This window comes from Protopterus annectens, chromosome 15.part0 (genome assembly GCF_019279795.1).
Source record: "Protopterus annectens isolate FY-2018-M chromosome 15.part0, PAN1.0, whole genome shotgun sequence".
Lineage (NCBI taxonomy): Eukaryota > Metazoa > Chordata > Ceratodontiformes > Protopteridae > Protopterus > Protopterus annectens.
Window position 1 is genome coordinate 420,589,338 of NC_056749.1, and position 13,377 is coordinate 420,602,714.

At 43.0% G+C, this 13,377-nt stretch overlaps 1 protein-coding gene across 1 annotated transcript in view; it reads right to left on the reverse strand.

The window, feature by feature from the left end:
• The window catches only part of LOC122789725 (U3 small nucleolar RNA-associated protein 14 homolog A-like), a gene marked incomplete at its 5' end in the record, with an annotated part of 741,986 nt that overhangs the window by 444,567 nt on the left and 284,042 nt on the right, over positions 1 to 13,377 (reverse strand). Inside the window, 1 exon segment of the mRNA XM_044057160.1 lies at positions 549 to 936. Coding sequence (XP_043913095.1) covers positions 549 to 936 — 388 coding nt within the window.

Here is a 13,377-nt window from a genome sequence, read left to right on the forward strand (position 1 = left end):
TACTCCGGAATATCCTTCCACGAGGACCACCCAAGGTCAACATAGCTGGGGACTCTGTCCCATAAATGAGAAAGAATGAAAAGGACAACATCAAATTTATAAGCTATGTATTCACCATAACTAAGCATCTGTGTTATCCATTTTCATTCTTCCTCAACTCCCCTCCCATCCATTTTTCTTCTGGAAGGACCTATTGGACTGTGTTTGGAATCCACAGTTCCAGGTTTGAGCCCTGTATTTTCTATCTGGCTAATCTGTTTCAATTCTATTACTGGGAAGTACAGCAACAAACTTGATCTGAGGCAACAGGGATGGAGTAGGGCATTATGGGTAGAAGGAAGAGCTTGAGAGTTGGATCCAAAGTCTGAAGTATGCAGCCAAGTTGGATCAGAGGTCTGGATCCGTAACCCATAGGCGAGGAAGAATGAAAATGGACAACACAGATACCTAGTTATGCTGAGTTCATAACTTATAATTACATCAAAGATTATTGAAGCGTCCATTCAATGGACACTGGCCACCAAAATATGACTAACTTTCTAACTCACCAATTTCCACAGACTCTTCACAAGTAACCGGAACCATGTCATTGTTTCGCTTCCGCAAGTGCCGCCGTTCCTCAAATTCTTGTAACAATGCTTCATCCTCAGACAGCGCTTCCTCACCTTCCTCCTCTTCCTTACTTTCCATCATTTTTGCCTCCTCCTGTACTGAAGAGGGTTCCATAGTATGTTCTTGTACCCCTGTCTCCCTGGTCAGCTTGCCCTGCATCCATGGATTGGCCCCTTCACAAGGTGCCTCTACATCATTGACAAAATCAGGGACAGTCATCTCTTCCTCAGCTTCTCCTTTCTCCTCTTCACTGTCAGATATTACTACAGTTTTTTTTGTTAGCTCCTTATTTTTCTCCAACTGTTCTTGTATTGCCTTGCGAGCCTTAAAGGAAAAAAATGCATTTCATTTAAATTACTGACATCTTACACACTGGAAAACATGTACATCAAAACATTTCACAATACATATCTGTGTCTGCTAGAGCTGACATCTTCTACATACTTAATACTGCACATACCTTATACATACACATACATACATGCACACATCTGCACACACAATATACATTTCTAAATATATATATATATATATATATATATATATATATATATAATACACACATTTAAATACACAATGCACGCATATATATTTTACATATAGGGATCTACTTAAATTAGTCTAAACTGCATAAAGTTGACAAAAATGGTACACAAAGCTTAAACATATCAAAAAACAAAGTTTTTTTTTTTTTTTTTGGGGGGGGGGCAAACTTCCAAACCCCCTGATAATTAAATAAACCAACTCCAAATTCACACTACAGTGGGGAATGAACATATGCCCCTCAGTGGTGTAATATTAATTCTGTTGATATTTGTTTTAGACCTTGTTTGTTGACTAGTTTCAAGTTTAGAACAATATATATATATATATATATATATATATATATATATATACACACACACACACACACACACATATATACACACACATATATATATATATATATATATTATATATACATATATACATATATATATATATACATACATACACACACACACATCTGAAAGAATAACACACTTATGGTATTGGTTATCTTGCACTCTTCAAAGTAACGTGGTACAGAAGGACATTTCCACAGTCAGGAACATCCTATGCTACTTGCACAACACAGACTGTAAAATTATTAATTTTCAGTTTCTCACCACCAACACTGTTGCAAACGTTTTAAGCATGCATGACTGCAAACAGCACAAGTTATACTGAAAATAAAACCAATCTTCTGCACAGCAAAAAGGAGCTATTCATTAGCTCTTATGATGTGCATCCAAGCTAGTAAGTTGAACTCAGAGTTCAACTCTGGAACTTGGTCATCACTAGGAATACCAACCAGTTCACTGTGGAAATTGTGGGTATACAGCAATGCCAGAGGTTACAGAAGGCTGCTGACTTGCATTGACAAAGAAAATTAAGACCACAATTATCCAAATTTCAAATACTGGCAAAACCAAACAAAAGCACTATACAAAGCACCTAACTCTGAAGCTGACTGCACAGACTGTGGGGCACAATAATACATGTACACTACACAAGCTGGCCTGGTGACAGCATCATGCTGGCAGCATATGTATCTACCGATTCTATAGAGATGATGCTGAGCGATTAGGAAAATGCATTCTACATGGACAAAGTCTACTGACAAGACTTTGCTTTTAGTAAATACTACATACAAGGCTAATTGTATGACTACGCAGAAGCTATGAACTAAAGACATTCTCGGCTCACTATCTCTGACCTACATAGCTCTTTATTGTAAACCTCAAATTCCTAAATTATTCCCCTATTGTGACAATGACTACAATGCTTATCCCAAATACACTTCCAAGTTCTTAAGCCTAAAGCAGAAGTATGAGAGATAAGATACAAGGATTTAGACAGAAAAGGGAAAATTTGTTCAACAAAATGCCATAGCACATCTCGAAGTGTACAGTGATATAGCAGTCACGATGAAGAAAGTGTAATGGTGATGGCCTTTTCTTTCCCAAGACAGAACTTAAAACTACCTTCTGCCTGTGTGGGAGGTGATTTTTGTGGTCACTTGCAACTAATGTACTAACTCTGGGTGCACTAAAAGTCATCAGATGTTCAGACCAGTGCAGTATTTTGTGCTGTGGAAACCACGAGTCGCCTTGTATATTCTAGGCAGCCATACAAGAATTACCACAAGATACATTATGAACGTTTGGTCATTAAATGCAGTAAGCAGTACATCAATAACTATATAGGCTGCACTTTGTTCTTAGTGATAAATGTGCACCATGCCACTGGATGCCAAGTTTGTGCAACACTTGTATAGTTAGTGACTGCATGCACACCAAGGGCTAAATATAGTGCAACTTTTGCATTTTTATTATTGCAAAACCCACCACACTCCAAGTCATCACATGTAGCTGTTAGAATACACTGAACCAGTGCACAGTGCATCCAATGCCACAATCCACTCAAAGGAGGGATATTCTGCAGAAGGATGGTTCCGGGGCAGGTGTTCAGCCCAAAGCTGAGAAAACTGGACTGCACCAGTATTTTTGCATATATTTCAGAATATTATGTCAGTTATGTAACATTTAGGAGCAGCTGCATATCATCTCGTCCGCAGCTCTCAACTTCTTTTCTCAAGAAACAGGGAGAAAGCTAAAATGAATGGGTAGAAAAAGGCCTAAATCAGAGAAATTTTTTTTTAAATCTTTTACTTTACAGTCACATAAAAAGTTAACAGAACAGATTTAGCATCAACATGTTTTTTTCTACATAAAATAAGTGTGAAACTCGTCATAGCTAACTAATCTTCAGTGAAACATCCTTGGGGGGGCATTTTACGAGAGAAATGGCAAAAAGTAATGAGGCAAAATCAGGGACATTTGAGAGATACACACCAAACCATCAGATCTCCCAATAACAATAGCTGTCAGCCTCTTTCTTACCATCAGAATCAGGGGCATATCCAGAAATAATCACAGGCACTTTTTAAAACATGAATACAAGAAACATAAGAAGTTAACAGTAAGACAATGCAAGCTGGCAAACATTTTAGGAGTAAGAGAAGGCTATAACTCTAATTATTGTCATTATTTATTAAATGTTGTGAAACCCACCTTATTTTCTCCCTAAACCACCAGTTTTAGGATGTATTACTATGAGCTACACAGCATTTTTTTGAAAATCAGGGACAGTAGCGAGATGTACTCTGCGATAATGGAAAACTTCAGGTGATAACACAGAGCACTGGACTTTGCATAAAGTACAGTTTTGTACCTACCATAAATGTAGATGTTCGAGTGTATACACCCTGCTGCAGTCATCACACTTGGGTTATCCTGTAGTCAGGCGGTCCCGCCGTCGGCTTGAATTCCAAAGTCTTGGTCCGGCATCGGTTGCTGTCGCTTCTTCCCTGACGTACGTGTGCCAGGAGTATATAAGAGGCATCCAACGCCATTTTCTTCAGTTTTTCTTGCCCCAGATGTCAGGTGCCCCCCCAAAGATGGTCAGTAGATAGTACCAATAATAAAAGCTTAGCACAAACAAAACATCCCTCCAGCTATAAGCAAATACACCACAAAAGTTGTATCAGATTTTAAGGTATTGAAAGGTTTTAGTTAGGTCAGAGGGGATGGAGGGAGGGTAACCTGGACTGCAGCAGGGTATACACTCTAACATCTTCATTTATGGTAGGTACAAAAATGACTATGTTCATCGTGTTACCAAGCTGCAGTCATCACACTTGGGTAGAATCCCAAAGCTAAGGATGGGAGGTGGAATCAAACAGGGTTAGAGGAGGCTAGAAGGCCCTGCAAAACTGCAATGGCGAAGCCAGCTCTAGTCTTAGAGTAAAGTGGTAAGTGATAGTGTTTGTTGAAGGTGTGCACTGAACTCCAAGTTGCAGCTTCCAGAATATCCTTGGTTGGCACCCCCCTAAGGAAGGCTGTAGATGTAGCTGCTGCCCTGGTGGAGTGGGGCCTTAAGCTAGCAGGAACTGGTTTTCCATGATGGGTGTAGCAAAATCGTATGCAATGTTCTATCCATTTGGAAATGGTCTGTTTTGAAATAGCCTTTCCTTGTGATGCTGTAGCATAGGATACAAAAAGTTGGTCAGATTTTCTAAAAACCTTAGTTTTATCCTAGTAACGTAGTTGCCTGTGAATGTCCAAGGAATGCAGGAGTCTTTCTCCTTTGTTCTGTGGATTTGGAAAGAAGGTGGGTAAGTGGATGATTTGATTTAGAGCCACACTGGATACCACCTTTGGCATAAAGGAGGGGTTAGTTCGTAGAGAAACTCTGTCTCGATGAAAAATGAACCTCTGGCTTGAGGTAAGCCATCTGGTAAGTTGTGTTCAAGCTTGCTCCCAGGAATACAATTTGTTGGCAGGGTACTAGATGAGATTTATTTTCATTTATGGTGTACCCCAGTGAGATTAGCAGTTTCTTTACAAATGCCAGATGATTTAGTAGCATGTCCTGGCTTTCTGCCTGAATTATACAATCGTCCAGGTATGGGTATATTTGAATATTTCTTTGCCTGCAAAATGCAATGACTGGAGCTAGGCACTTTGTGAATACCCTAGGTGCAGTAGATAAGCCAAAGAGAAGTACACAGAACTGATGGCGCATGGATCCTGCTCTGAAGTGTAGGTATTTCCTGCAAGATTCCTTTATTGGAATGTGCAGGTAAGCTTCATTTAAGTCCAAGGCTGCCAACCAGGCATCTTTGCCTAACATAGGAAGCAGCTGATGAAGAATTAGCATCTTGAATTTTGGGATTACCAAAAAAGGTGTTTAGAATAGACAGGTCCAGGATAGGACGCCAGGAGCGGTCTTTTCTGGTTACCAGGAAAAGTGATGAGTAAAAACCTTGTCCCCTTTCTTTTGCTGGGACAGGCTGAATAGCCCTGATACTTAGAGAAAGAACCTGCTGTTGAGCCTCTGCCCACTGATTTAGGGTTGGTAAGGTGTGGAAGTGGAATCTGTATCCTTGGGAAATTATATTGAAAACCCATTTGTCCTGGGTAATGAGTTCCCAGTTTTTTGCATACAAGGCAATCTTTCCCCCTAATGGAGCAGGCAGTTGAGCAGGGTTTGGAAGGTTTAAGGTTAAGTCATTGTGACAGTTTTCCATAGGGGGTTGTTTTACTACTTCCAGCTTTGGAAGTGGGAGCACCCCACTGCTTAGGCCTGTGAGTGCCTTAAGACTGTATCCCAGGTGGTCTGCTTTTCCTGGGTTTTGACTGAGAAGGCCTGGAAGAGACAGGAAAGGACCAATTCTTAGAAGGCCAATGTCTACTAAATCTGGGAGGCTGTACTTGCAGGAAATCTTTAACAATTTGCATAGATTTAGCTTTTTCCTCCATCTTTTTAAGTACTACTTCTGCTTTATTGCCAAACAGGCGGGCTTAGTTTAAGGGAGCATCCAGTAATTTAGCTTTAACATGATCTGGCAAATTTTGCTCCTTAAGCCAAGCATGCCTTCTAAGAACAGACCCAGTGACAGCAGCCCTACAAGATGCTTCTAAAGAGTCAACGCCACATTGCAAAGTAGGTTTACCAACTTATTCAGCAGAATGCATAAAATCCTGCAATTCTTTATTTTCAGCAGAGTCAGGAATCAACATTATTTTCTGTTTAAGTAGTCCAATAATATATTGCTGATACTTTAACATATGAAACTGGCAGTTTAAGGCCCCAATGGCCAAAGTAACAGAAGTGTATACCTTCTTACCCCATCTGTCCAAGGCCCTGGAATCTCTATCAGAGGGGGCAGGGTTTTTGGCAGCATTAGCCTTAATACCTTTAGGTCCCAGTGAAATGGTCTCTGGGTCCGCAGTAAGATTGCTGAAGAGGAAAGTACAGTTTTGTACCTACCATAAATGTAGATGTCCGAACAGGATAGCATCTGCAGTCATAACAAATGGGTTGTCCTGTCGTCAGGCAGCCCTTCGGTCGGCCGGATTCCAAAGTCTGGGTCCGGCTTCGGCTGATGTCGCACTTCACCCGACGTCATCTCTGCTGGTCTTCGGGTATAAAGGCATCAGCCAACGCCATTTTCCTCAGTGTTTCTTGCCCCAGATGCCAGTTGCCCTCTAGGAAAGCTAAATTTTGGATAAATGCCAATGTTTCCAAAATAGTAGAAGGCAAACACAAAAAATAAGCATGTATGTACATATATACAAACAAATACACCATAAGAGACTCCCCCCCCAGCTAGCTATTAGGAGGGTAAATACCCTAGGAGTACCACAGAGGGAAGGAGGGTGGTAATCCTGACTGCAGATGCTATCCTGTTCGGACATCTACATTTATGGTAGGTACAAAACTGTACTATGTCCTTCAAGGATGCATCTGCAGTCATAACAAATGGGTAGAATACCATAGCCAAACTAGGGAGGAGGAAGAAGAATTATGGTGTAGTTAGGATCCCTTGCAATACAGCAGTGGCAAACCCTGCTCGGGATCTAGAGTATAGAGGTAAATTATAATGCTTGGCAAATGTATGCACGGAGGTCCAAGTAGCCGCCTCAATAATGTCCTTGGTTGCCACTCCTCGTAAGAAAGCTGTGGTAGTGGCTGTAGCCCTTGTAGAATGAGGTCTTATGTTCTGTGGAACTGGTTTTCCATGGTAGGAGTAACAGAATCTTATGCAATTTCCTATCCATTTGGAGATTGTCTGTTTGGAAATTGCTTTTCCTTCCCTTCCCGTTGCATAGGCTACTAAAAGCTGGTCAGTTTTTCTGTTACTTTTGGTTCTGTCCAGGTAGTAGCGTAACTGTCTATGTACATCCAAGGTATGCAGCAGCCTTTCCCCCCTGTTCTGTGGATTGGGAAAGAAGGTAAGTAGGTGGATTGCCTGGTTTAAAGACACTCTGGATACCACCTTAGGCATAAATGTAGGATTAGTTTTCATGGACACTATCTTGATGGAAGATTAGGAAGGGTTGTACTGCCATTAAGGCCTGTAGTTCCGAAACCCTCCTTGCTGAAGTAATTGCCTGTAGGAAAGCAGTTTTCCATGATAGGTGTTGTAGATCTGCTGTTGCTGCTGGTTCAAATGGAGGGAGTGTCAATTTTTCTAGCACAAAGTTCAAGTCCCATGCTGGTAATGGTGGTTTCCTAGGAGGTTTTACATTCTTGATCCCTCTGAGGAATTGCCTGAGTAGAGGATGCGAAAAGACAGGTGGATCGAAGCTGTATTCTGCGGAAATAGCGGATGCATGTATCTTGATGGAGGAATAGGACAGGCCTGTATGTAGAAGCTCTGCCAAGTGCTCCAGGATGTTAGCAATATCTATGTTCGAGACATCTTTTCCACTTTCAGTACTCCAAATGACAAACCTTTTCCATTTTCCTGCATAGTTCCTTCTTGTTGAAGGTCTGCGGGCTTCAAGGATAATGTCTTTAACCCTTTGGGATAAGTCTGGGTTAGTTGCTGTTATGTGATGTTCCAGGCAGTCAGTTGCAAGGTTTTTAGGTTTGGATGCATGATGATGTAGTTGTTCTGAGTTAACATCAAAGGCATCAGGGGTATTGGCCACATTCTCCCCTGAGACATGCTCCTCAGCAAAGGATACCAGTGTTGTCTTGGCCAGTTCGGAGCTATCAGAATTATCCTTGGATGTTCCTCTTTGATTTTCAGTAGTACCTTGTGCATCAAAGGAAGAGGTGGAAATGCATATGCTGTCAGGCCTTTCCAACTGAAGGATAGAGAGTCCACCTTCCATGCTAGTGGGTGGCATGTCCTTGTGCAGAATTTTTTGAGCTGGTGATTGAGTGGGGATGCGAATAGGTCTATTTGTGGCATTCCCCATTTCTTTGTGATGGCCTTGAAGATGTCCGGGTGTAGCATCCATTCGTGAGCATCCGAGGTGGTTCTGCTTAACATGTCTGCTAGGGTGTTTTCTTTTCCCGGCACAAATATTGCCTGTAACTGGATGTTGTAGCTCAGAGCCATATTCCAAAAGTCCAGAGTCATTCTGCATAGGGGGTATGAATGAGTGCCTCCCTGTTTGTTGATGTGCCACATGACTGTGGTGTTGTCTGTCCTTATTAAATGGCCTTCTTTGAGGAATGGCTTGAATTTCTGGATTGCTAGTTTTACTGCCAGCATTTCTTTTTGGTTTATGTGCAGGTGCAGCTGGTCTGGAGTCCACAATCCTTGTATGCACTTGTCCAACATGTGCGCCCCTCAGCCTAGGTCTGAGGCGTCCGTTGTGATGGTTTGGTTTGCTTGAAAGTTGTGGAAGGGCAAGCCTGGGTTTGACTGGCATGCTTGAGCCCACCATAGGAACTCTTGTTTCAGGCATGGGATTAGTGGGATTTCGGTTTCTAAGCTGTGCCTGTGTTGAGACCATAAATTCTTTAGGTACCACTGTAGTTTTCTCATATGCAGTCTGGCATGGGGGACCAGGATTATGCATGATGCCATGAAGCCCAAGGCCTGCAGTACTTTTCTTGCTGTTAGTTTGTGCTGCTTTGTTAATGCCAAGAAGTAAAGAGGGAGTTGTGCTTGTTTTCTGCAGTTAGGAATGCCATTTGTTTTACTGTGTCCAATTCCGCACCCAAGAATGTTCTTGTCTGGGATGGTATCAGTCTTGACTTTTTTAAAATGACTGTGTATCCCAGGGCTTGTAGTAAGCAAATGACTCTTTGTAAATCTGTTGTCAGCTTGCTTTTGTTGTCCGCTTGTAACAGGCAGTCGTCCAGGTATGGATAAATTTGGATTCCCTGTAGCCTGCAATGAGCGATTACTGATGCCAGGCATTTTGTGAATACTCTGGGCGCAGTAGATAAGCCAAAGGGCAATGCTGAGAATTGATAATGCTCTGATCCTGCAAGAAATCTGAGGTATCGTCTGCAATTTGGTCGTATGGGGACGTGCAGGTATGCCTCCTTGAGATCTAGAGTTACCAGCCAACACTCCTTGCCCAGCATGGGAAGAAGTTGCTGTAGGGTCAGCATTTTGAATTTTGGTACAATGATGTATGTGTTTAAGACAGGTCGAGAATAGGTCTCCAACTTTTCTCTTTTCTTGGTACTAGGAAGAGTCTGGAGTAGAATCCCTTGCCCTGTTGTGTTATTGGTACTCTTTCCACAGCTCTCATTTTTGTTAATTGAGCTATCTGCTTTAGAGCTTCTGTTTTTTGATTTGGAGGTAGGTTTGGCATTCCTCTTTTTACTGGTAAGGTGTGGAAGTGGAACCTGTAGCCTTGGTCTATGGTTTGCAAAATCCACTTGTCTTTTGTGATATAGTGCCAATTTTTCGAAAATAAGGCTAACTTTCCGCCTAAAGGTGCTGCTATTTGCTCCCTGGTAGGCGGTGTCAGAGTCAAGTCACTGTGATTGTCCTGTTGCAGTGGCAGTGGTTGTGTCTGTGCCTCTCTGGTTATTGTCTTGCCACTGGCGTCCTCTATAGGCACCTCCTCTGGATTGATTTCTGCCTCTAGAGCGTCTATTCCTGCCTCTCTGAGATTTTGAGGAGTCTGGAAAGGACCAATTTTTAGCAGGCCAGTTCCTGCTAAACCTTGGGGGCTGAACCTGTAAGAAATCCTTAACTGTTTGTACAGATTTTGCCTTCTCTTCCATTTTCTTCATTACTTGCTGAGCAGGTGTACCAAATAGACTGGCCTTATCCATAGGAGCATCTAACAGCTTTGCTTTAACATGATCCGGCAAAACCTGTTCCTTCAACCATGCATGCCTTCTTATCACTGTGCCAGTCATGGCTGATCTAAATGAAGCCTCCAGTGCATCATAGCCACATTTTAAAGAATGGTTACTAACCTGCTGAATGTTATTTACCATTTCTAAAACATATTTCTTATCTAAGGAGTCATCAGAGGACAGCTTCTTAGTTAACTGATCAAGCATAAACTCTTGGTATTGGATCATGTGAAACTGACCGTTTAAAGCTCTAGCTGAGAGAGTAGCAGAGGTGTAAACTTTTTTCCCATCTCTCTAAGGACCTGGATTCCCTTTCAGAAGGAGAGGGTTTTTGCTGAGGTCGGCTACTGCCTTAGGCCCCTGGGATATAGTCTCAGGATCTGCAAGTGGGGCCTTGTATAGGTGGTGATGAGTGTCTGGCACCCTGTAAAATCTATCTGGTTTGGCAGGGGCTGGAGGTAAAGTATCAGGAGCAGTGCAAACATCATTAAATGCATCATCCACAACAGGCAGAACTGGAGGTATAGCTCAGGGCCTATGTTGTGGTAAGTGCAGAAAGGTCCTAAGCCTTTTCTTGAATCTGAGAAATCTTGTCCCTGCCATTGGAATTGTTCTCTCATGGCATGTAAGGTTTCCCCAAAGGAAAATTCCTCTGGTGGAGAGGCAGATGGAATGGATTCTTCAGCATCGGAATCTTCATAAGTAGAAAAAGGAGCCTCTGGCTGATCTGTAATGTCTGAGTCATCCAAGAATCATCAGAGGACACTGGCTCAGGCGGCTCTGCTCTAGGTCTCTTTTCTGGAGGCTGAGAGGCCCTGTCTGGGTGAGATTGGGATCCCCTAATTAAGGAGATTAAATCCTCTGCCAGAGTAAGCATTTGTGAACTAGAAGTGGGCCTATGTGAGGGGGTCTTAACAGGCACTGATTTAACAGTTTTGGCTGCTTTAGCCCTGGCAAAGGCCTTTATAGACATGGCTGCAGGAGGCCTAGCAGCACCACGTGCTGGGGTAGAGACATCCAAAGGGATGGTGTCTGATAATTCACTAGGAACCACAGTAGTAGGCAAAACTTCAGAGGCCGATTCAACTAAGGTAGCAGGAGCCTCAGTAGTAGTCATGGATTCGGCTGAAGATTGACCCGTTTTCGGCCGAAACCGAGACACTCGCGGCTTGCTTAACCGTGGTTTCGGCCGAAACTGCGGACCGTGAGTGTCGGTCTTTTTCTTTGCGTTTTTTAACAATTTGGGTAGTCAGAGGATCCGACGGCATAATGTACGCAAAATCTGAGCCGAAAAACTGTTCAGCAAACTCCGACCGACGCCTAAGCGTTCGTCGGTTGAAGGAAGCACAGGCTAAACAGGCTGCTACGTCGTGGTCTGGGCCTAAACAAGGTAGGCAGTAAGAGTGGAAATCTTTATGAGGTATTTGTTTCCCACAAGTTAAACAGTTATTTACTTTTTCTGACATCGGCTGAGGCAAGAAAGAGTCCCCAACGGGGTACTTAGCTTTTAGAAGTCTTGAGTAGCATTCGGTAGTAGTAATCTCTGGATCTGACCGACCGGCACTTGCGAACAGCTTCTGCTTGGCGCCACGGCAAGAAAGACTGAGGAAAATGGCGTCGGCTGATGCCTTTATACCCGAAGACCAGCAGAGATGACGGGTGAAGTGCGACATCAGCCGAAGCCGGACCCAGACTTTGGAATCCGGCCGACCGAAGGGCTGCCTGACGACAGGACAACCCATTTGTTATGACTGCAGATGCATACTTGAAGGACATCCTGTGAGAGTCGGGTACTCTGTAATACCCGTCAGGTTTCCTGGGAGATGGAGGTAAAGTGTCTGGGGCCAGGGTAGATTCCAAAAAGGCATCATCTAGAATGTCCAGGAAAGGAGGGAAAGCTAAGGCCTGTGCTGAGGTACGAGCAAGAATTCCCTAAGCCTTTTTTTGGAGTCAGAGAATACCTGGCTTTCCCAGCGGAAATGCTCCCTAAGACTGTGCAAGACTCACCAAAAGAAAAATCTTCTGGAGGGGAAGCAGAGGGTATGGAGTCCTCTGCATCAGAATCCTCATAGGTAGATAAGGGCAAATCCTGCTAATCAGAAGAAACAGAAATTTCAAAAGCCTGATCAGAAGAATAAGAAAGAAAATCAGTTCTAGGTCTCTTAGAGGGAGAAGGCTGGCTTCCCCCAATTAAAGTAACAAGGTCTTCAGCCATTCTTATCATTTGTTTTTTAGGCATATGGGCCTGACCATGCGGTTTGGGCATGGGTCGAGTTTTAGGCCTTGAAGAAGATGGAGTCAGTTTGAAATGCAAGTCAGTAGGCCTGAATACTCTCTCAGAAGCCGGTGCCTGCACAGTAGCTCTGGAACCATCCAAGGTAGAGAAATCCACAGGTTCCATAGTCGAAGAAGCATCTTACGGCATACCAGACTCTGAATGGGTCTCAGTAGAGGCCTGCAAATACGAAGTAGCAGGTATCAGAGGCTGCAACAGCACCTGAGTACTGGCGAACTGGCAACTAGCTTAACGGAAGCGTCGTTGGCAGCTTTGGTCCTATACGGTCTGTCTCTGTCTTTATCTTTATGTTTATGTTTTTTCGGAATGTCGGTAGTCAGATGGCTTACTGAAGCCATTTCTGGATAATTGAACAGAGTACCGAAATAGTTTGATGCAAAAATGAACCAACGACTAATAGTTCAAGGATTGAATAAGTCACAAAACCAACAGCGAGGGACGTCATGGTCTAGGCCTAAGCAAGGAATGCAGTACAAATGAAAATCACTATGAGGTATTTGCTTTCCACAAGTAATACAATTGTTAACTTTTACTGACATTGGTTTAGAGCAAGAAAAAGGATCCCCAACGGGGTACTTAACTTTTTTTGAAGACTTCAGTTCTGAAACTCGAAAATGAAAATTTCAAGAGTCGGCTGACTGGCACTTGTGAACTGCTTCTGCTTTGGGCACCACGCGGCAAGAAAGACTAATGTAATGGCATTGGCTGCATGCTTTCTACCCCTGATGACCTGACGTCATGGAAGAAGAGACAGCATCCGACACAGGACCCAAGACTTTGATATTCAGACCAGCTGAGGGCTACTTGCAGGAAGATAACCC